The 21,592-nt window shown below is 45.4% G+C and overlaps 1 protein-coding gene across 4 annotated transcripts in view; it reads right to left on the bottom strand.

Annotated features, from left to right (window-relative positions):
• The window catches only part of TRIO (trio Rho guanine nucleotide exchange factor), a 372,926-nt gene that overhangs the window by 83,744 nt on the left and 267,590 nt on the right, over positions 1–21,592 (bottom strand). For all 4 annotated transcript variants that reach the window (XM_068535156.1, XM_068535157.1, XM_068535155.1 and 1 more), the window contains exons 27-33: positions 21,407–21,496; positions 19,441–19,533; positions 17,254–17,365; positions 15,359–15,549; positions 13,334–13,435; positions 9,192–9,334; positions 8,477–8,576 (exon numbers count right to left, since the gene is read on the bottom strand). In XM_068535156.1, coding sequence (XP_068391257.1) covers positions 8,477–8,576; positions 9,192–9,334; positions 13,334–13,435; positions 15,359–15,549; positions 17,254–17,365; positions 19,441–19,533; positions 21,407–21,496 — 831 coding nt within the window. The remainder of the gene's footprint in view (positions 1–8,476; positions 8,577–9,191; positions 9,335–13,333; positions 13,436–15,358; positions 15,550–17,253; positions 17,366–19,440; positions 19,534–21,406; positions 21,497–21,592) is intronic.

Here is a 21,592-nt window from a genome sequence, read left to right as displayed (position 1 = left end):
CAGACGTGCTCCCTCATCACCAGCCTCTGCTGGTCTCCTTCTCCCGCTGTAGGAACTTTTCAGACTGCTCAGAGCCACGCGGTGTGTTCTGTGGGTGGGGGAAGGGTGGGAAGGGAGAAAGCGGCTGCCAAGAGGAATGAAGCTAGACTTGCTTTCTGGCGCTGAGCGTTCAGCCCCTCACAGAGTAATCAGAACTATTGGAAACATCTGTGCACTTGACAGAGCCTGAGAAATGAAAATCAAGCCTGTTCTGACAAAGAATCGCATACTGAGTCAAAATTCTTTTCCAAAGCCTTTAGAGAGTTAGTAACAAAATCTAGTACCAGAAGAATGTCTTCAAACAGTGCTAGAATTATCATTAAAAAAGCCGTATCTTCTTGGCTCTACCCCTAAGAATAAACTGACTTTTCCCATGAGAATCTCCTACACAAATCTATACGGGGAGGATTAAAATGGGCGTTTTCCAGTCCAGAGAGGAGACAACCCAAGGATTTCTGCCTCAATGTTCGCATTTGAATATTTTAAACTTATTCCAAAGCTTGTCTTTAAAACCAGGCTTGTTAATTAAAAAGACTTTTTTTTTTTTTTTTTGTATAAAAGACTTAAAATAACTATTTTGGAGTATCAATGCAAGTCATTACAGCCTTTTACGTAGAATTAAACTCCTAATTAGAAAAAGTTTGGGTTATCCTTTCTATTATCTACAGTGACACTTCTACCCCTAGTGACACAATTTCATCACTATGTTGAAAGTGTTACAATTCCATTTATCTAGTTTAAAAATTCACTTTTCCTTTCCAACCATATTTTGTGGAAGTTTTCACATTATCTTTTTCGCATCTATATATTTTATGGACTTGTATCATGGGCTCCCTACCACAAGCATTTGGTTTAGGATTGCAATTTATGAAAATCTCAATTTCCATGACTCACATTAACACTTGTGACATTCTCATCAGAAGATATTTTTTTCCCAATCTTTCTGCTTTTCACCTTAAAAAAATTAAATGTGGTGACTAAAAAGCATGACAGTAAAATGGCCTTAATTGGAGCACGGACCATGGATACTATATAATGAAGTGCCTCCTCCAAGACCAGCCATGTCCCTCTGAAAGGGCTGCCGGGGGAACTCCTGTGATGCTGATGCACAGACAATTAGCAGAACCAAACCAGGGCCCCTTTGCCTGAGTTCCCTCAATGACTGCAAATGAACAAGCTGCTGTGTTTCACCCAAAAGAATGAAATACTCACCTGGTCGCAGGCACGTGAACCTTCAAAAAACCGTCACACGGGACAGAACTTTACTTTTTACATTTTCTGGAGAAACCACGGTATACTGTTTTGCTTTGCCTGAACCCAGTTAAAGACAGTAACTGAAGCAGGGCCGTGGCTGGGCGCTTCTCACCCACCGCTCGGGCTCTGGCATCCCCTCCCTGGAGCTCTGTAATGAGGCATGTCTACTTTACAAGAACGTACAGTTCTTGAGAGACAACAGCAAACACCTGATTTGAATGACTGGCTCGCAGGTGAGTTCTGGGGCGGGCTCCGCCAGAGGAACAGGGGCTCTTTACGACTGACACGCGGATGGTGTAGTCCTCTCTGTAAATGAATCTGCTTCAAGAAGCTAAGATCAATTGCAGGTGGGTGTCTGACCAACTTTCCGAGAGCGCTTCAAAAGAAGAGGGGGAAGCATTCTACTAAAAGCCACCTTCCCCTATGGAACAGAGTGTACCAACCCACAGTCACATCCTACAGCCCAGCACGGTTGCAGGCACTAGAAACCTCACAAAAGGGCCTTGCGGTTTTGTGCAGGCTTCACACAGAGCAGACCAAAGAGTGGTTCCTCGGTTAAAGGGGACTAGAAAACAGAGCTCCATTAATTACCAGCTCCGTGGTTACAAGAGAAAGGCCGCCACCAGCAGCCAGAACAATTCCCCAAGGAAACGCGTTACCCCAGCTTCTCCCTGGGCAACTTTGCGGAGGCCGGAGGCTTGGGCTTCTCAGCGGCCGTCCTAACCACGGGACCATCAGGCCCCTTGCTCACCCCAAACCCAAGGCCAAGTTCACAGGAGAAGCCGTCACAAAATCTGCTGCTGGGTTTCCAAGAGGACCACTGTGAATCTCTCACAGATTGGGGTGCAAAAAGAAATCTGTCAGAACTGAAAAATGGTTAAGATGGCAAAAATGTTGTTTCTCACCACCCTTCCCCCAAGAAAAAGAAAAAAAAAGAACGAAACAAAAGGAAACAGAGAAAAAGAAAAGAAAATAAAAATCTGTGAGAAAAAACTTGTTCAAAAGCAGCAGCTTACCCTACCCAACATTTTTACCCAGAAAAAAAATACTGAGTATAATATTCAGGGAGGTTAATCCTCTACTCTTTGCTAATGTGATCACATGCTGGTTTTGACACATGAAAATATCCCCTGGAAGCCTTCCTTGACTGTGATACACATGAGGTGCAACGGAAAGTTAGACATCAAGAAGCTAAATTTAAAAGATATATTTGAAAAGGCAAACTTTAAGTGTAAAAAGCCAGGCAGATCAGAGAGAGGTCAGCGCCGAGGTACCAGGCCTCCAGGCTCAGCAGAAGCTGGCCTGAACCAATGCCACACTTGCCCTCACTCTGAACATTTTAGAACGAGAGGCGCCGAGGGCTGAGCCGCGGGGCATGAATGAAACGCTGCGTTGGCTGAAAAGCGGAAAAATGAACGAGGCTCGGGAAGCAGTCGGCTGGACCCCACCTGTACTACTTTCAATCACAGGTCCTGGAAAGCAAGACCCCTCTTGGGACAACTGAGCCCAAAGGAGCCTGTTTGCTGTGTTTCCTGAGTAAGCAGCCCTTATCCAGAAAAGTCCATTTGAAAGGCCTCTTTTTCTCCCCCTGAAAATCTAAGGTATGACAGCCAGGTGACCGGCCGACTGGGTCCCTCACCCACAGGAAGAACCCCCGGAATAAACCAGCAGCCTCGAGTCTGAATCGAAGATGGGCCGTCATTGTCAACAGTGACTTTGACCAGGACTGTAAAATTTACATGGAAAAGCGCTTCTCGATGCACCGCTATTTTTAGGAACACTTTTGCTACAGTCATACCTACAGTTGTAGTTTTGAAAAATCTGCCTTTTCTTAGAACTGAGGCTCTCTGCTCTGGCGTGGGGGATTTTGTGTTTCTGATTGAGGAACTGAAGTCAGCAAAGACTGCATTCATCCTGTGGCTTTATGAGAGCACTTAAGACACTTGTTAAACACTACAAAAAGCCACAGTCGCCTAGACAGAGGGAGCCAATGCCAGGAGCCAGCCTCGCCAGGCTGCCGGCGGGGAGGGCTTTCTCTGCTTGTTCCCGTGGATGCCCTTGCACCTGCGAAGGCACGAACCAGCCTCGTGCAGAGCACGGACTCATCCTACGGCTGATGCGGCAGGATCACAGGGGAGTGGCTGGGAAAACGCTTCCAGCGAGAGTCTCCCGCTTCTTCAGAGGCTGCCCATTCAACACGCGATCAGTATTCTGCTGTTGAGCCCCCAGGACGTGCAAGCTCAGGAACTGAGTCTGAGCAATTTACCCTTAGCACAGCTTCTAGCTCCTAATGAACACAATTAGCTTCTAAGTGCACTGCAGTCAGGAGCGCTAAGAGGCCGATGTACGGCGGTCGGCAACAGCCAGTAATGAGTGAGGGAGGAGGAGGCAATTTCTGAAATGAAGACACGGTGACAGTCGACATCTAGGCAGTGCTCAGGGCGTGTAAGGCACTGTTCCAAACGCACATTTTTAATGCTCACAGCCCTGGAGTGGGGAGTCGTACTGTCCCCTGTTACAGATGAGGAAACTGAGGCACGGAGAGGTTGCTGAGAAGCAGAGCTCAGAGGCCTGGCTGGGGAGCACCTCCTTGCTCTTAACCATCTGCTGTTGGACGCCAAACACTTTGCTTACTCGACTCTGTTACCCTCTGGGCAGAGTCGGGACCCGTAACTGACGTCCCGGGATTAAAACCATGTGCTGTCCCCAGAAAGGCTTCTGAACGAAGCGACTCAACTTCACGCCCACGCGGGCAGACCTGCACGAGGCTCCGGGACACCCTGGCGAGGGCAGCAGGCTGGGCAGCTCCTGGCGCCAAGGATCCCTCCTGCTTCTGGCAGCTGCAGGCAGAGCGGAGTGTGAGCTTAGGCGCGTGGCACACAGGGCCAGGTATGTGAGGAACGGGGCTGAATGCAAGCGTGAGGCACTTCCTAAGTAGGCTGAATGCAGGCTTCCTTTCTCCAAAACTTGAATCCAGCCTCATTTTAAAACGTATTGGCATTAATTACTTTATATACTACCTCAGCGTTGCAATTTATGTAAATCCATCCAAGTTCCTACAGTGCAGACTGCCACTTCACAGAGGTTTATTGACTTTTTAAACTACATAAATTTCATATCCCCAACAAGTGCTATATATACTTCATGAAAAGTAGCTGAAACCATTTATGTTTTTTTAAATGTGTGAATTCATATACTCACATCACAAGCTTAGGGGCAATTCGTGCCAAGTATCAGTCTCAACTGAATTTCTCGTTCATTACAAATAAGCACGGCACGGCTTCAGACCTAAAGAAGGCTCACACCTGGCCCCCTGCTGGCTTGGGCCGCTTTTCCACAGCCTGCCCTGTCTGGCCTTGGTTATTTTTTTCATCCTGACCTCAAGATGGTTTGTTCTATAGTAGTAGCCTATATTTGATTCGCATATTTTCTATTTTCCTTAGAATATAAATTTTTGTTATATGAAGCAAACCACAGATTAATAATGCATACAGAAGGAAAAAGTATTAAAAATGCTTCTTTAATACGCCAAAATATTTAGCTCCTCCTCAGCTCTAGTGTGAAATAACAGGGTCTAGACCCCGCCAGGTAATTAGATCCACATTCCGTTTCTGGCTTCCGCTCTCTATTCTGGGTGGCCCTGCGAGGGTCACCTGGCCTCCCTCGTCCCCGCAGTGACCTGGAGGCATCCCCTCCCAACATCAGGGAGACAAGCTCAGGACAAATGAGACAAGAATCTGGCAAGCATTTGATTTCTTTGGAACCCAAATTATATTTTCATGAGATCACTTTATCAGCACAAGCACCATTAATATGGGCAAGAATCAGTGCTACACTTACATCTGGAACAAAGAGATGGCAGATTTTAAAATCGACCTTTTCGAAGAAGGAAAGGTGCTCGGGGGTCCTGTGGTCTGTATCTGCTAACAGTGTCCCTGGAGAGAGGGTGTCTCCAGGCCCCTCCTTAACCGACTCTTCTAAAACCCTGTGCCTCATCTGAGAGTTACTACAGCCCTGGGCAGACAACTTTTCCTCAAGAGTTCTCCAAGAGGCCAAGCCGAAAACATCCCCCCACCCAGTTTCTGAAATGGAACCAAACTCCATGATAACAACTAACTCATAACAGACATCATAAATTAAGTCAAACAGGCAGAATATGGTTAAGTAATTTCCCTTGCCAGATCTATCTGCCCATGTCATCAGAGGCTATTTAAACTTGAAATATGTAGGGTGGAAAGAACCTTGGGACATATGAAAAGTTACTGCCATCAGAGATAACAGGGTTTTCTGGTTAAGCCTAGTTCAGAGGAACAGTGCATTTTACAAACTGACTCCATAAAGGATGCAGTTTCTTCAGTGTATTCTCCTGAATCATCTACTGACCCTGAAATGTTCTACCAGAGAAGCACAGAAAAGGAGATGGCTACAAGAAAACCTCCCCAAAGCAGAGAACAGACACGTGTAGGCATATGTGTGGTTGCAAACGTGGGCCTTCTTTTGTGCAAGGCCTCACGGGTATGGCCCCTCCAAACTCCACATTCTGACTTATCCATATTAAGTCTCACACGCTGCTTATTTTCCTACCAAATACAGAACACAAGAACGGAAGAAGACAACCCGTTGCAATTCTACGGTCTTAGGAAGACATTTCATCCTTTTTGTGTACTTCCTATTAAGGACCTATGGCCTCAATGAGGGGTATTAAATACATGCCACATCCACTTAAGAAAACAGTTTTGGCACGTCACTACGCGAGATGGTTAAGAGTCATGAGAACATCAGGTAGGCTGAGAGCGGCTGAGTGAGAGGCTGCTATCACAGCTTCACCCGGGAGCACAGGCAAGGCGGCACATGCAGAAGGGGCCCTGGCGGGATTTCTGAGCTATGGAATGAAGTTCGGTGGTAAGGTATGAGATGAGGTAAACAGAAACTGGTGAGTTACCTTCACAGATAAAATATTTAAGAGGCAGTTCTTTAATAATTCTAATATCCCAGTAGATCCCCAGTGTAAAATGATTAATTTCCTCAAACCCATACTGTTGTTAGTGATGTATCCCTTCTCTCTCACTGGGTACACAATGTGTCATCTTAAAAGCAACAGTTCCTAGGATAATGCCTTATTTTTCTACAGGAGTTGTACAGACTCAAATCCAAGTTCACATAAGCCTATTTTGCTATAATAGATTCGAAGTAGAATTAGTTGCCTCTTCCTAACTCCAGGGCAGAGCCTTCTCTCTGGGGCAAACCTCCTGTGAATCCCGGTCGGCGCCCCGCAGCTGCCAGCCCCCAGTGTCAGGGGACAGGGCGCCCGGGGGCACTAGCACACGGTTCTCTGTGGGCCAGAGGCACAACCTGGCACCAGGCAGCTCCATCTCAGAGCCGGGGGCTGGAGAGCCAGGAGCCCCTTCCCAGATGCACGGGGCGTTTCCAGACTCCCACCACCACCCATTTATACATAAACCACCCAAGAAGCAAAGCTACCCTTTCTTCTTGGGCCAACCACCAGAAAAATCTTAACACCCCTTCCAAAAGACAGAACTTTTTACATTTATTTTTCTCTGGCAATTTCATTCAAATAACCTGTTTTTTAAATAAACTTTTAAACTCAGGTAAACCCAGACCAGATCCATGAGAGGACACCTGGTAAGACTGTGAGTTTGGGGCTTGGTGGACCTCCAGCTGGGGCGGCAATGCTCAGCCTCGGCGAGTCTGTGAATTGGTCCCCTCGGCGGAAGCCACGATTACTGTGGACTTTTCCTTCAGGTGGAAGTCTTGTGTAACTATTAAGATAACCCAGTCACCTCAATTACTACTTTTTTAAAAGAAAATAATCGGGATTACTCTACTGAAATGTTTCCAAGTTCAAACTTTATTTTCTTCACTGAATGACTATGGGGCGGGGGGGGGGGGCCTCGGGGAGAGAGGCTATTAGGGACCAGATGACTGAACATGTCATTTATCTTATTCCTCATTATTACTACTGGCGAGAAATATTTGCTGAACGTAATACACTGAGCTCCGAACAAAATCCCACGAGACACTCTTTTTGTTCTCCAGTCCTGTTACTCTAAGCATTGTAAGTTCTAGGACTTATTATTTAGTGAAGTCAAAAAGGAGGTTGAGAAAGAGCTAATTACTCAAATTAGAAGGATTCTGAAAATGAAATCAGTGTAGGAAACCAGTATTTTTAAACCTACTTACTTCTGTCCTGGAAACAACATTCAACACTGTGAATTCTGCAAAAGCAAGTGAGAAAAGACCGAAGCCTGGGACCCAGACTTGCCGCCTGAAGCAAACCCTGACACTGGGCCCCCTCCTGTGACAGCGGCCGTCTCCAGTGACGGGAGGTCAGGACAGTGAGTGGCTGCGGAGACACCCTGCAAAGGCAGACCTCTCCATCCCCTCGGGACTAAGGCCTCTCGCGGGGAAGTCCAGCCGTGCCAGGCACTGAGAAACCCAGGAATTCTGGACCAACAGCAACTTCAGTGAAACCCCTACTTGCTGTCAAAAACTTGCTTTAAGAGCTTGGTCTAGCCTTCCAGAAAAAGAACAGAAGAGGGGCTCATCTCAGTAGGAACTGCGGATATCAATGCCTCCACCGGCTTGTACAGGGGACTCTGGTCACCTGTGCATCACGTAAGCCCAGGGTTCCAACTTCTCCCATCAGTTTATTTCGTAGGTTTGTGGATTCTATCAAGACAGAACCACAGGACGCTCTAGGCCGCTGCTGCAGAAGGTAAACCACAGACTTCTCTGCTGCCAATCAGACCCTCCCTGCTGGCGGTTAGTGCACGGGCGCCGCAGGGCCCACCCGCAGATGCCGCCGCCCCGGCTTCGATCAGAGCACCCCGCTTTCACACACCAGGGCTCTGTGTAAGATTTAATTTAAAATAATAGGGTCTTCTGCTTAATATAAAATAAAAAAGCTTAAACACACTGTCTTAGAACACGCGCATAGAAAACCATGTAACGGCACTGGGAAGGGCGAGTGATTTTTTCCTGAATCTTCGGGGTTCAAGTCTGCTAGCCCTGACACTGCAGATCTTTGCTCCTGGTACCATGTCCGGGCACCTCTTTTAAGCCATGGCAGCTGTCTGAAATGCTGATGACAAACTGCCATCTATCGACCGACCGGAGACCGGCCACGTGCACCGCCCCAAAGAGTGGGCCAGCTCAGGCTCACCTTATCGCTGTCCAGCGTGTTCTGAGACGTCCGGGACGCGATTGAAATTGTATCAGGCTGGCTGCTGCCATCTCCTTGGCTGTCCACATCCTCTCCATCCCTGGAGACACAGAGAAAGCCCTGACATGGCTGGATTTGCTTTTCAAGAATGGTAAAGATGGGCTATCAGCCATTGGAGGAAGAACAGATTTGTTTAAAGAGGTGCAGATCGGTCTCTGTGATTACGGCTGCCACCACGGTATTAATGACGATAGGTGACTCTTCACTGAGAACAGGCTTTTTGCTGGGCCCTGGGCTGAGAGTCTAACATCGACCACTGCACTGAGTTCTCACAGTAATAAAATCCAGTTGATAGGGTCACCACCATTTTAGAAATGAGAAGCAAAAACGTCTAGATGCTACCTAACTTGTCCAAGGTCACATGCACGACTTACACATGAGCACAGATTAACATTTGGGGTGGAAAAGGAAAAGAATTAGGGGTTTGTATATAGACTTTCATTTACTTTAAGCTGAAGGAGGCTGTTGTCTTGACAAAGGAATTTCATTACTAAGAATGATGTTATATATAAATTGTATTCTTTAAAAAATTACTCCTCAATATTTCTCAAAAATATTTGAGAAACATGATTTTTGAAAAACAGTAAGTTAACATTGCCTTGTTCCTTTCCTTCAATAAAAGCAAACTTACAAAAAAAAACCCCCAGGCACTGACCTCCTCCCCTTCTGTCTCGTTGCCGGAGCTGTTTTGGGGATGTGAATGGGCTCCTTCAGGGCGCCTTTCAGGTGAATGGTCCTTTCCTGGATCACCTCCCGGATGTGCTTGATCCAGTCCTGCTTGTTTTCTATACTGGAGGCCTTGACAAAGTGTTAGAATCAATGAGGATACAGAAGGGGCCTTTTCCAGAACCTGCACTAACCACACTCAGGTCCCCGCATTCCTGGAATTGCCCATTTAAAAAATAACTTTTCAGCAGAAAAGCAACCAGCTCCTGTGTTTAATTTCCCACCAAATAAATGACTCTAATTTTGAATATCTTGTCATCAAGACCGTTTTTATTCTATAGCGTTCATGTTATTCCACATCTCTGAATATTCTAGTAATCAATCATTCTCCAGCCCTAAGACCTGTTAAGCAGCTCTGGGTAAATATGAAAACACAGCCACCCCCAAACCCAAGGGTCTTGAGGCCCTTTAGGCAGACAAGTGGCCAGTGGCCCGCGGAGCATTGGCAGGAGCCTGAACCAGTGCCCCAGACCTTGCCACCTCGCCCCCTTGGACTCACGATCAACAGGTGCAGCTGCACCGTTTCCCCACCTGCGTCCGCTCCCCATCCCCACTTGCACGCTATGCAGTCGGGGCCTCCCTAATCCTCCTGTTATAACTGAGGACCTGTAGTGTGGACACACTGGAAATGTGCCTCAGGCCACACTGCCAGCAGGTGAAGAAGCCGGGATTCCTGGCGGGTGGACACCCCAGCCCCCCCCCCCCAACCTCTGCCTGTATCCACCTCCGGTTAGACCACTGGGACAAACCAGGGTAGCCTACTGCCAGTTACATATGGTGGATTTCGCTCAACTCCACCGCAACACTGGAGAAAGGTTCTCTGGAAATGACACATGGTAGATACTCAACAAGCATCGGTTGAATGAACACATATGGCATCACTTTTTCCAGATTTTTTTCTTTCACTATGCCTCAAAGGAGGTGGTTTTTTTTTTTTCCTTTTTACATGTTCTGGGCCTTAGTAACAGTTTTTAATTTCCTTACGGAAAACATCAACCTCCTATGATATAAGCATAATTCCCTGTGAATGATTAAAACAATCGTCAGTGGGATTATGGATGAGATCACGCAGGGAGGGGAATCCAGCATTTTCTCATGGTGGACCTTGTTTTTGAAAATACAAAGTCAAAGCCCATGCTGGGAAAGGAAATTAAAATTGAGAACTCTCTTTCTAAATAAAATGCTTTCACTGGAGGATGTGTCTTCAAAGTTAATGAGAGGTAGTAACAGAGAAATAAGTGAAGGATAAAAGGGGCCTCCTGCTCCTCTCCCCAGATCTGATGCCTGGAGAGCAGTAAAACCGATTTCTCCTGGGGTAGGAGGCAGGGTGACTAGGGAACAGGGGAGGCTGTGCATGAACTAAGCGTCTCAGGGTGGAAAACTGTGAACAACACAGAACTATTGGAATTTAAATGCCTGATACAAATGTTTGGGACGTTAAACAAAGGGAAGGACAAACAAAGAAAGGACATTTGGCAAAGTTTGGAGATCTGTACCATGTTCAGAAATAAAGAAAATTCTCATAATTTAAGTAGAGCAAACTGACCATTACATTTATGGAGAGCAATTCTCCTAACCTTAAAGAAATTAAAACAAGAAAAAAAGGCACCAATTTTTCAGAAAAAGTAAAAGAAAGGTATCCCAGCTAGAGTACTAAGCAAAGGCCCCACTTGGCTAAGAGAAGGGAATAATTTGTTTCATACTCTCAGTAGTCTCAATCTGTTCAAGAAAGGATTTAGAAATAAAATTCTCCTTTCCAGACTATAAAAGTAAAAAAAGGTCACAATTTTGTTCTACAAGTACTAGGCCATCACCATCACTGTCATTACCACCATTACTGTCACCACCTCTACCACCACCACTGTCTACACCATCTCCACCATTGCCATCTCTACCACTGTCTATACCCTCACCACCATCTACACCATAACCACCATCGCCACTGCTAAAATATCCACCACCTCCACCCTCACCATCTCCACCCTCACCATCTCCACCACCATCTACACCCTCACCATCTCTACACCCTCACCATCTCTACCACCATCTACACCCTCACCATCTCTACCACCTTCTATACCCTTCACCATCTCCACCACCATCTACACCCTCACCATCTCTACCACCATCTACACCCTCACCATCTCTACCACCATCTATACCCTCACCATCTCTACCACCATCTATACCCTCACCATCTCTACCACCATCTATACCCTCACCATCTCTACCATCATCTATACCCTCACCACCATCTACACCATAACCACCATCACCACTGCTAAAATATCCACCACCTCCACCTACACCCTCACCACCTCTACCACCATCTACATCCTCACCATCTCTACCACCATCTATACCCTCACCACCATCTACACCATAACCACCATCACCACTGTTAAAATATCCACCACCTCCACCTCCACCCTCACCATCTCTACCACCATCTACACCCTCACCATCATCTACACCATAACCACCATCGCCACTGCTAAAATCACCATCACCACCACCTCCACCACCATCTACACCCTCACCATCTCTACCACCATCTACACCATAACCACCATCGCCACTGCTAAAATATCCACCACCTCCACCTCCACCACCATCTACGCCATCAACACCACCACCACCACCACTAAGCAGTCTCTAAAATTAATAAGGACATCATTTCCTTTAGCCTCTCATTAGAAGTCAGAAAAATATTACCCCAAATTCCCTAGAAAACTTTCATTTGGTAAACCCTGCGAGGAAATCTGATTCTTCAATTGCATCATGAGTATTTTATTATGTCCTAAATGAAAGTAGTCCATATCTGGCTAAAATATCTGGCACTATTTCTCAGATGTACCCTTTGGCATGTGTCACTGCAGCTAATCTGGATAAATACTCATAAGTTGGAAGTTTTAAGGTCTTGAGTATACTTCAAAACTTTATCCCTTAGAAAAGTTCAGCTATCTAATATCGAGCTATCAGTGCAATTTATATTTTATAGGGCTTTACGCCAGTACTGACGAGAATACACTGGGTTGGTAGTCATATATTCATTGCAAAACAATCCATCATTTCCATGTGAATAAAGACCTTAGGGACACAATGGCTTCCACAGTCAGCGGTCACTAAAGTACAGGCACTACAAGAGCGCCGTACTGTTAAATAACTCACAGTTGCTGGAAATACCGTAGAGAGATTCAAAAGGAATGTAAGGGACAAAATTGCTGACATGCAAGTCCACACACCAGAGGCCCATTAAGCTTTTGGCTCGTCTCCCAATATTCTACAAATCTTCAGCTACATCTGAAGTCGCTTATGGTCTTTCCAGATAGCTCAGAGAAAGACAGTTCCATCTGCATTTTCTCAAACACAGGAGGAGGGAAGTCCACAAGACACCCTTAGAGCCCTCCAACTTTCCTAGGAGAGGTTAGTGTACTCAAAACAGCATTCAAATTAAATATTCAAAGATATATTCCTCCCTCAAAGACTACATACTCCAAAGCACCCTTAGTGTTTCTGAACACTTTAAATGATAACATTACCAAACCCTATACCTGACCATGACCGACCCCCCTTTTTTCTCTGCCTCCAAACTGGAAAGCCAAAAAGAGTCTAGGACCCCATGAAGACTCCTGGCACGTTCAGCCTTGAAACTGTCAAAGGCCCTCACAGACTCATCAGGTGCCTGTTTTCCTTTGGAAACCAGAGGTCAAGTGTACAATGGGAGCTACTGGTCCATATCTCCCTCCTCCTGTACCTCAACTTCTTGCATCTCTTATGGAATCACCCAATTCTTTGCAAGACTGGAAGAATGGAGAAGTTTAGAAAGACCTTTCTCCAAGTGACCTTCTGTAGGCAAGCAAAAATTTAGCTCGAGTTATTTCACCACTAGAATACCAAACTGAATTTATTCTACTTACTGTTCTTTTTGTGGTAATCACCAATCTCTACAGAACACAAAGGGAACAATAAAAGGACATGAAAACCAATATGGTTCAACAACAGGACAAAGCACTCACAGACGTGGTAATCTTGTCACAAAGCACATTCCCAAGCTTCGGATGGACGTACCTTAAGGACAATTTTATTATCTGAAGTTGGCGTCCTCCCCACCCACAGTGCAAATTTGCAAGGATCTCCTTCAACGTGTTCTGTGACACCCAACTCTGAGGTCTGGATAAAAAGACAATTACATGATTAGGCAACAGTAAAATTCTGGCAGGATACAGAACAGAGACAAAGGAAACCGTTTTTGGTGACTTGTGCTCACGCTAGGTTGTAATGACACAGTTTGTTCACACTGATACATACTCCTTAGACCTCACTTTAGTTAAAATGAGGAAATTTTGTTCTTAGGCTACACACGATTGGCTTCATCTCTTTCGCTTCCTCTGAGCACCTCCACTGGAAATCCTGATGCAGGTCAACAAGCAAATCCAGAAGAAGAAAACCAAAATATCTAGAAAGTCCTATTTCCTATTATCTGGAAAATCAAGAGTTGACTATTTTCAACCTTATAAACAATAAAATGAGTCTGTCCTAGTTGCAAAAGAGCTGCTACCATGCACCTTCATTAACGAGCTAGCTTCACAGAAGAAGCTAAATGATATTTTAAAACGCAGTTCGTTTCCAATGTGTTTATCAATAGCATTAATGTTTACTATTTCGCCAATCACGTTAAGGGCTAAGAGACAAACTTTCTCTCTATAATACATGCATTTGCAGGAGATGCAGAACACGGAAGAGCGTAGATGAAGGTCAACATCTTCACCCTCCCCCGCAATCAGGTTCACCCCAATGCATTCTCTCCCTCCCAGCAAAGGAAGCGATTCATAATTGTGGCCTCTGAGGGAACCTTAACTTTTAAAAGATAAATTAAGTGAAGATGTATCAGCTTCTAAAACAGACTAGCTTGGTCCCTAGGGACTGATTAAGGCCAGCAAGTGAAATTATTAGCCAGCAATGCTTCACGTTTTCTTTCCAGTTACAATATGATCTAAAATGACGTAAGGTGGGCTGTGATCCAAAAGACAATCTCAAACAGGAAACAAGCCAAAGAAAATGGTATGCCTATCATTAGCTTGAACTTGCAAACTCCAGATTATTATTAAGATGATTTCTACACTTGGTAGTATTCTATTACTTTGGGAATTTGATTAAGACGTGGATATCATAAAAACGTATAACGTATAAGTTGTCCAAAGTCCAAACATCTACCAATATTTATAAGTGATCTGCCGTATCTTGTGAAGAAACCAAATTCTACCGTATTTTCTATTCTCTGATTGTGATTTTTTTCCTCCCCCGCCCAGCAATTTTGTGTTGAAAGCCCTCTGAGATATCGCCCACGAAGGCAAGGTGAGGATGACACCCGCCCGAGACTTTTCGGAGCGTTGACCTGTGGTTTATAGATACTCGTGTGGGGCTGCCAGCCGTGGAAAAGAGCACCAGGTGTGTTTCTCTTGCCCGGAAGTACGCCGACAAGTTAAAGAAGAATTCAGATGCATCACTCTATCTACCAAGCGCTCAAGGGAGGCTGTCTCCAGGCAGGTGGGGCTGTGTATCTTTAAAACGACTTCCGCTTACAACATACATTTTCTCTAATAATGGTATTCTGCTGCTGTTTTTCATATCTGTATTTTTAACGAAAACATCAAACTTCATCATTAAGAGCCCACAGTGAGCCACCCAGTAGGCTGCTTCAATAAATTCCAATGTCGGTGAATGAAATATTAATTATAAGGATACGAGACCTTACTTAATCGTAGTCTAACATGATTGATTTATTTATAAAGCTAGTTAAGGCACACAGGAGAGAAATAATTTAAGTTCACTTACAAAGTGTCTTCTTACCCTGCAGCTGGATTCTACGGAATTTAGGAAAAGCAAGTTTCCTAAGTCTAGGGACACTCAAACTCACAAGCGCCCTCTAGCGGACTCAAGGCTGTTAGAATTTCACTGAAGAAGCTGCTTCAGAGTCACACTTCAGGAGTTTGGGAGGTTAAACTGAAGGCCACACACAGTAATTTTTCTCTGACCACAAGAAGCTGCAACTGTGTCACCTTTAAACTTACAATTCTGAAGGCCTATACTTACAAACAATTTGCTTTTATAAAGGTACTTGCTTCTGCCACTGGAATCTTTCACTTCTTTACTAAACACTAAGGACATTTCAAAAAGGAAGAGGTGCCGTTCTCGACCCTTTCGAATTAAGGTTTTCGGGTCCCACACTTGGAAGGATTCCTGCAGGATGAGTTCTCCCTGAGACTCAATGTTTTCATCAAACCCTAGAACACGAAAAAAAGGAGGCACGGTCAATTCGAAAGAAAATGAAAAATGATGCAGTAGTAGCATTATGGCTACTTAAACATTTGCAAAACGCCCATCGGTTACATCTCCGATTAAAGTTTCCCATCTGGGCCTCTGGCTCCAGCCTCCCCGGCACTGACAGAGGATCATTATTCCTCAAATACAACTTTGCATATATTTTCCCGTGTTCAAAACAAACGCAGCCTTATTCTGTGGGTCCCACCTCCTCACCCCTGAGATCTGCTTTCAGCCCGGCCCGCAGCGTCACTCACAGCGCTCCAGCACACAAGCCTGCTCCGTCCAGAAGCGCTCACCGACCACCCCCCACCTGCCACCAACTTCCAGCTGCGTCTCGACCCTCTGCTCCCTCAGCCTGGAACATCCTCCCCGGACATTCTGCTGAAGTCCCAGCCTTTCTTCAAGGCCCTGGTCTGGCCTTCCTTCTGGGAGACGTCCCTGGCTACCCTTCCTTGGGGGGTTTTCTCTCCTCTGGACACGAAGCTCTTCAAGCGCGTCCGTCGCGCTCTGGTCACTGGCTGCCATTCACTGCGGCTGTCTCTTCCTGAAGTGGCCGACACCCGGGCAGGGGCTGCTAGCCATGTGCCAGCCTCCAGGGGCCCCCTCCTCGATGAGCAGAAGCCCCTCCGCGGCCGCTCAAGCCAGCACTACATTTCCCAGCCCCCCCTGCGGCCAGGAGCAGCCACACGCACGCTCACCTACGCCCGGGCCACGCGGGGAGACTCGGGCACAACTTCCGGCTTCTGCCCTTCGAGCTGTCCCCTCCCCGCTCTTTCCCCACATCCTGCTAGATGGAAGGCTAACGTGGCCTTGACACACCCTGCAGCTGGCCAACCAGCAAAACGTCCAAGGAGTGGAGAGAGACCAGCTGGACAGAGCCTGAGTCCCTGGTGACGCCCTGAGGGCTGCCCACCAGCTCGGGATTTTACATCAGAGGGGGAAAAGGTGCTCCGGCTTGGCCTCTGATTTGGGGGGTCTCTGTAACTAACAAATAGCAGCACCTCTGCCCTAACTGGGAAACTGTTCAATGTGACCAGTGGTGACCACACAGGCTGGCTAAAGCGTTTGGGGCAGGATTACTTCTTAAAATAACTCTGTGTAACCTGATAATGAGAGTTGAGCTGTAACACAGAAATAGCTTTCTTAAACAGAAGCATTCATGGAAATTATACTGGCGATGGTCATTTTTAGGCGTGTTTATCTGATTCTCTTCTTGCCACGTTCCACGCGCTGTTTGGCTGCACGGGCAGCGACGTGGAACCTGCTTGGTTCAAGGCTCTGGCAAGTGGTGCAGTGGATGCAGAGATGGGGAAGATTCGAGCGCTGTTACCGATTTTACAGTCTTGGGGGATGGATCTACCTATCCTTCCACCTGTCCTTCTAACACAGAGACCAGGTAGCTGAAGGCAAGTGACAGAAGGTGCTCCCGGGGTTCAGAGTGTGGGGCGGCTGCTCTCCAGTGAGGGGACAAGGACAGGCTTGTGATGAGGTCGAAGCATGTCATGTACTCCTTAAGGGAAGCAACGAGACCAATGATTGAACAAAGAAGGCACCTGCACCTGCACCGATGACTGCTAACTAAACACAGAGGCACAGGACGCTGGGTGGGGGTGGGGGGGTTGATCACGTGGCGCCGGCGGGAGGCGGGAGGCGGGGGGACGTACCTTCCAGCATGCTCAGGTGCATGGCGTCGTTGGCCCGCTTTGGCACGCTCAGCATCACCTCCAGGCCGTCCTTAATCTCCCCCTTCCCCTCCTCGCAGCACGTGAGCAGCTCCTGTGGGAAACCAACACCGTGAACGAGCCCAAGAGAGCAAAATGCTCCGCTACGGAGGTCTTTGCAGAAATGAAAGAGTTTGTGAAAATCCATGACTTTCAAGATAAAAACAGACTGTGGTCAATTGGGCAGGGATTCGCATAGAGAACGAATGATAAACCTGAACTGCCTCTTAATCCAATGGATGCAAGGGTTTGTCCTGCTCAAATCAGGACGTTTCTTCAGTTCAGAGGAAACCAGATGCAGTCAGAGATTAAAACGAAGTTAGTGTACTCGTCAACTACCGAGCCTCAAAAATGACAAATAAAATAGTTAATCAGTGTAGCAAAGCACAGTCAGCTAGTGGTTACATCCGAAGGTCAAGCCAGAGTCCAATTAGCACTGCTCTGCTTGCACAGGACCCCAGCATGATTCTGAGCCCTCTGGTGCCGTGAACACGACGTCCCCTCTGCCCTGGAGCTGCCCTGTCTCACAGTGGGAACAGCATTGCTGCACAGTTACCTACAGGGAAACGCTTCTTCTCTGTGCTGGGACATTCAGAAAGCTCTAGTGATTGCAGCACGCCTCCCCGGGCATAATTACATTTCAGATCTGCGTAGGGGAACACCTGTCATTAGATGAGCGACAGCAGGACAACAGATTCACATTCTGGTGGGCTCCAAGATATTTTCTCACCAGCGCATATATGATTTTTATCAGGCAGTAACAGTAACAACAGCTTTCTGTGTCCTGGTGCTCAACAAGAGGGACGTGGCCCTGCAGTCAGCTTTGGCCATACCCTAGATGGTTTCGGGCAATGCAGCTGCCTGACAGGCCCCTCTTCTCATGGCCAGATGATGTGCACCTATTATTCTGAGCAGCTTGGCAAAAAGTGCCTTAAAACTGCAATGGGCTGAGACTAACTTCACTGTCAGAAAACCCTCCTCGTTGGGGAGCCAGCATAGCTCGTAACTGCTCTCTTGAAGAACCCCTGGGCAGAATAAAGTCAGGTTTTATAAATTAAAGCAGAGGTTTAACAGTGAAAGACTAGATGTGAGGTCACCGAGGAAGAGATCTTTACTAGAACCACGTGCTAAAAACAAAACCCATCAATCCTGAGGACACTAAGAGGTAAATTGCCTTTGCAGAATTAGAAAGCAAAGGGCAAACGTGAATATAAACAACTTAGCCTCCTGACTTTTATTTCATGTTTATAGCAACCACATATTTCTGCCGTGGTGGTCATAAAATCACTTAATGGGGTTCTGATACCGAAGTGCAGGAGAGCTTTTCCAATATAAGAATGCCATAATGGTATCCCGTCACAAAAGAATGTAGCCACTTTTTACTGTTTCTAGATTTTTTTGTATTAACAAAAAGGGTAAAAATAAGGGTTTCAGGCATTCATAACTTCATCTTCTGTATTTCTTTTATATCTAGAAAAATTACATGATCATCTCCTATTGCTGTGTTAGGACCGAACTGGGGACTTAGTTGGGTTCATGCAATGTTCTTACTGGGATGAATGGATGTGGGTACGTTCTAATGTTTAATAACATTCACCAGCCAAGGAAACGGTGGGGTAAACACCATGAGATAGAATTTGTAAATTATTTTTCTTGTAGTCAAGAAAACGTGCGTCAATTATATATAATGAATTCTGTAACAACTCTTATCACAAATTCTAAGTTTTCTTCATCATTCTATTGTCAGAACTAATCATTATTTGATTTTTACAAGTGTGATTTTAACTATAATCATTCATAACCAAGAAACAGCAGAGGTCAGTCTGATACAAGTCATACTGGGAACAATGGTACTAAATCATCCAGAACTGACAATTTTTCCTTCCTTTCTCATTTTATGTTAGGGACTAGGGTCAGTCAACAAAGTTCAGGTGCGTAATCAAGAGACATACTATTATTTACCAGATACATTGACAAATCGGTCGGGGCAATAAATGGCAATGAGTTATAAAATAACAATTTGCTAGGTGTTATTTCAAAAACTCAGGGTACTTTACATACATAAAACAATGTCAAAATGATAATGCACAGTGCATAAAATTTTTCAGGTTGAAGAGGCTTCATACATACTTTTAAAAGGAGCTGATACTTTGTTATTCGCTGAACAGGTTTAATAAGGTAGGAAGAGATGGAATTGGCTAATCCGTGCCGCTGTTGTATCTCCTGAATTAAAAAAAAGCATACACACACACACACCACTGTGTAAGTCAGATAACAGGAACTAAAAATTTACATTCATTTACCCCCATGATGAATACACACAAACCACTTTTTCTAAAGTAGAAATCACTATTGCTTCTTTTAATAAGCTCAACGTAAAAATAACAAATCTCGGTCATCACTTTGAATACTAAAGACACAGTGTTTCCCCTGTATTACAGGCCTTCACGTGCAGAGGTCAAGCAGGGAAGCCAACCACTCCTGGTGCCGGCATCACCGCGCCCGCCCGGCAGTCAGACCCTCCCACTGCGGCTCCTGAAGCTTGGGCCACGTGCGCACCCTCGTCACAGACCACATCGCAACCCTCCCTACTGGAGGCTCCCGTCGTCCTCGCTATAAGGAAGTCTTCTCTCCTGCTTGCTCTCATTTTCACACCAACCTACTGTAGTTGCAGTATCTTAGCTCTTGGCATCCTCCTTAGGGCATGGGTTTTTTTTAATGACTTGTGATTCCAAACAGCACACGTGCCATACGCTCAATAAGGCCTTCGATAATCCCAACTGCACGGAACCACAGTGTTGAGCTCCACATAACGGCCAAGACCCAGGGTCGTGTGAAATACCGGAAAGAAAAGGCCTCCCTGGGCTGGGAGCAGGCTTCATATGCACCCAGGCAGTGACGTGTAACTACTGGTCATGAGAATGGCAACGAAAATAGGGGCATCTACAGGCAGGGCTCCACCTCAAAAGACAGGAGCTAAAATGTATCCTAATTTCCCAGACTTTCGGAGAAGAGCAGATGACCACACTCGGCCATGTACAAACGTAAAGACGGAAACAAGTCTGATACCCTCGTGGCCTCATGCACCAAATTATACGTAAAATTCGAAAGTACCTTGTCTTTTAATCAAAATTTATTTGGCACACATTTGACTCTGTTCTGGAAACCCCCAAATCACTCTATATATTATATCATGAGGCTCCATCACCTTTCGTACTAAATAACCTCCCTGCAACATGGTCCCAATAAAGATGAACTATGTTTACACCAATGAGAATATAATTAATGAACCTCCCAATGGTCTGAGCTGTTAGAGTGCTATCTGTAAAATTTTACTGATAGGCCACTTTTGGAAGTTAATAACATCATGAAATTGAAATGGGAAAAACAAATGATCAAAAATGATTCAAAGTTATTTTTTTTATAGAGGGGAAAAGAAGCTTAATTTAATAGTTTATACTCATACTTTTTACATGATATTACATGGAAAAAATTAATGACTATATATAAATTGTAAGTAATGACATATATATACATGTATATATTAAAATCTGAATTTTTTACAGATATACAGCTTGCAGTATTTGAGAAGCATCTTTTAAAAACAGAATATAAGAATATCCCATTATAAATGTGACAGATAAAAATGGTATCACGCCGGGGCTTCCCTGGTGGCGCAGTGGTTGAGAATCTGCCTGCCAATGCAGGGGACACGGGTTCGAGCCCTGGTCTGGGAAGATCCCACGTGCCGCGGAGCAGCTGGGCCCGTGAGCCACAACTACTGAGCCTGCGCGTCTGGAGCCTGTGCTCCGCAACAAGAGAGGCCGCGATAGTGAGAGGCCCGCGCACCGCGATGAAGAGTGGCCCCCGCTTGCCGCCACTAGAGAAAGCCCTCGCACAGAAACGAAGACCCAACACAGCTAAAAATAAAATAAATAAATCAATAAAAATTAAAAAAATAATACAGACATACATTTAAAAAAAAAAAATGGTATCATGCCATCCATTAGGTGAAAGTTATGAGTCATGCTGCATTTTATGTACACGAAATGCAACTTAGAAAATATCACAGCTTCTTTAGTAATCTATTACTTACATCAAAGTAGGATCCTGCATGCTCTAATATCAGCTGAGTAGAATCAGGCTTATTTTTGCAATATGTGACATACATCTGAAACTTGTCTGCCTATATAAACAAAAAGAAAATTAGACTATCTCTTTCAAATGACAATAAATCAAATTCTGATAAACTTCTGTGTAGAAAAGAAGCTGTGTGTATAAA

Source organism: Eschrichtius robustus, chromosome 2 (assembly GCF_028021215.1).
Source record: "Eschrichtius robustus isolate mEscRob2 chromosome 2, mEscRob2.pri, whole genome shotgun sequence".
Lineage (NCBI taxonomy): Eukaryota > Metazoa > Chordata > Mammalia > Artiodactyla > Eschrichtiidae > Eschrichtius > Eschrichtius robustus.
The sequence above is the reverse complement of the archived record's forward strand: the minus strand, read 5'-3'. Positions and strand labels throughout refer to the sequence as shown.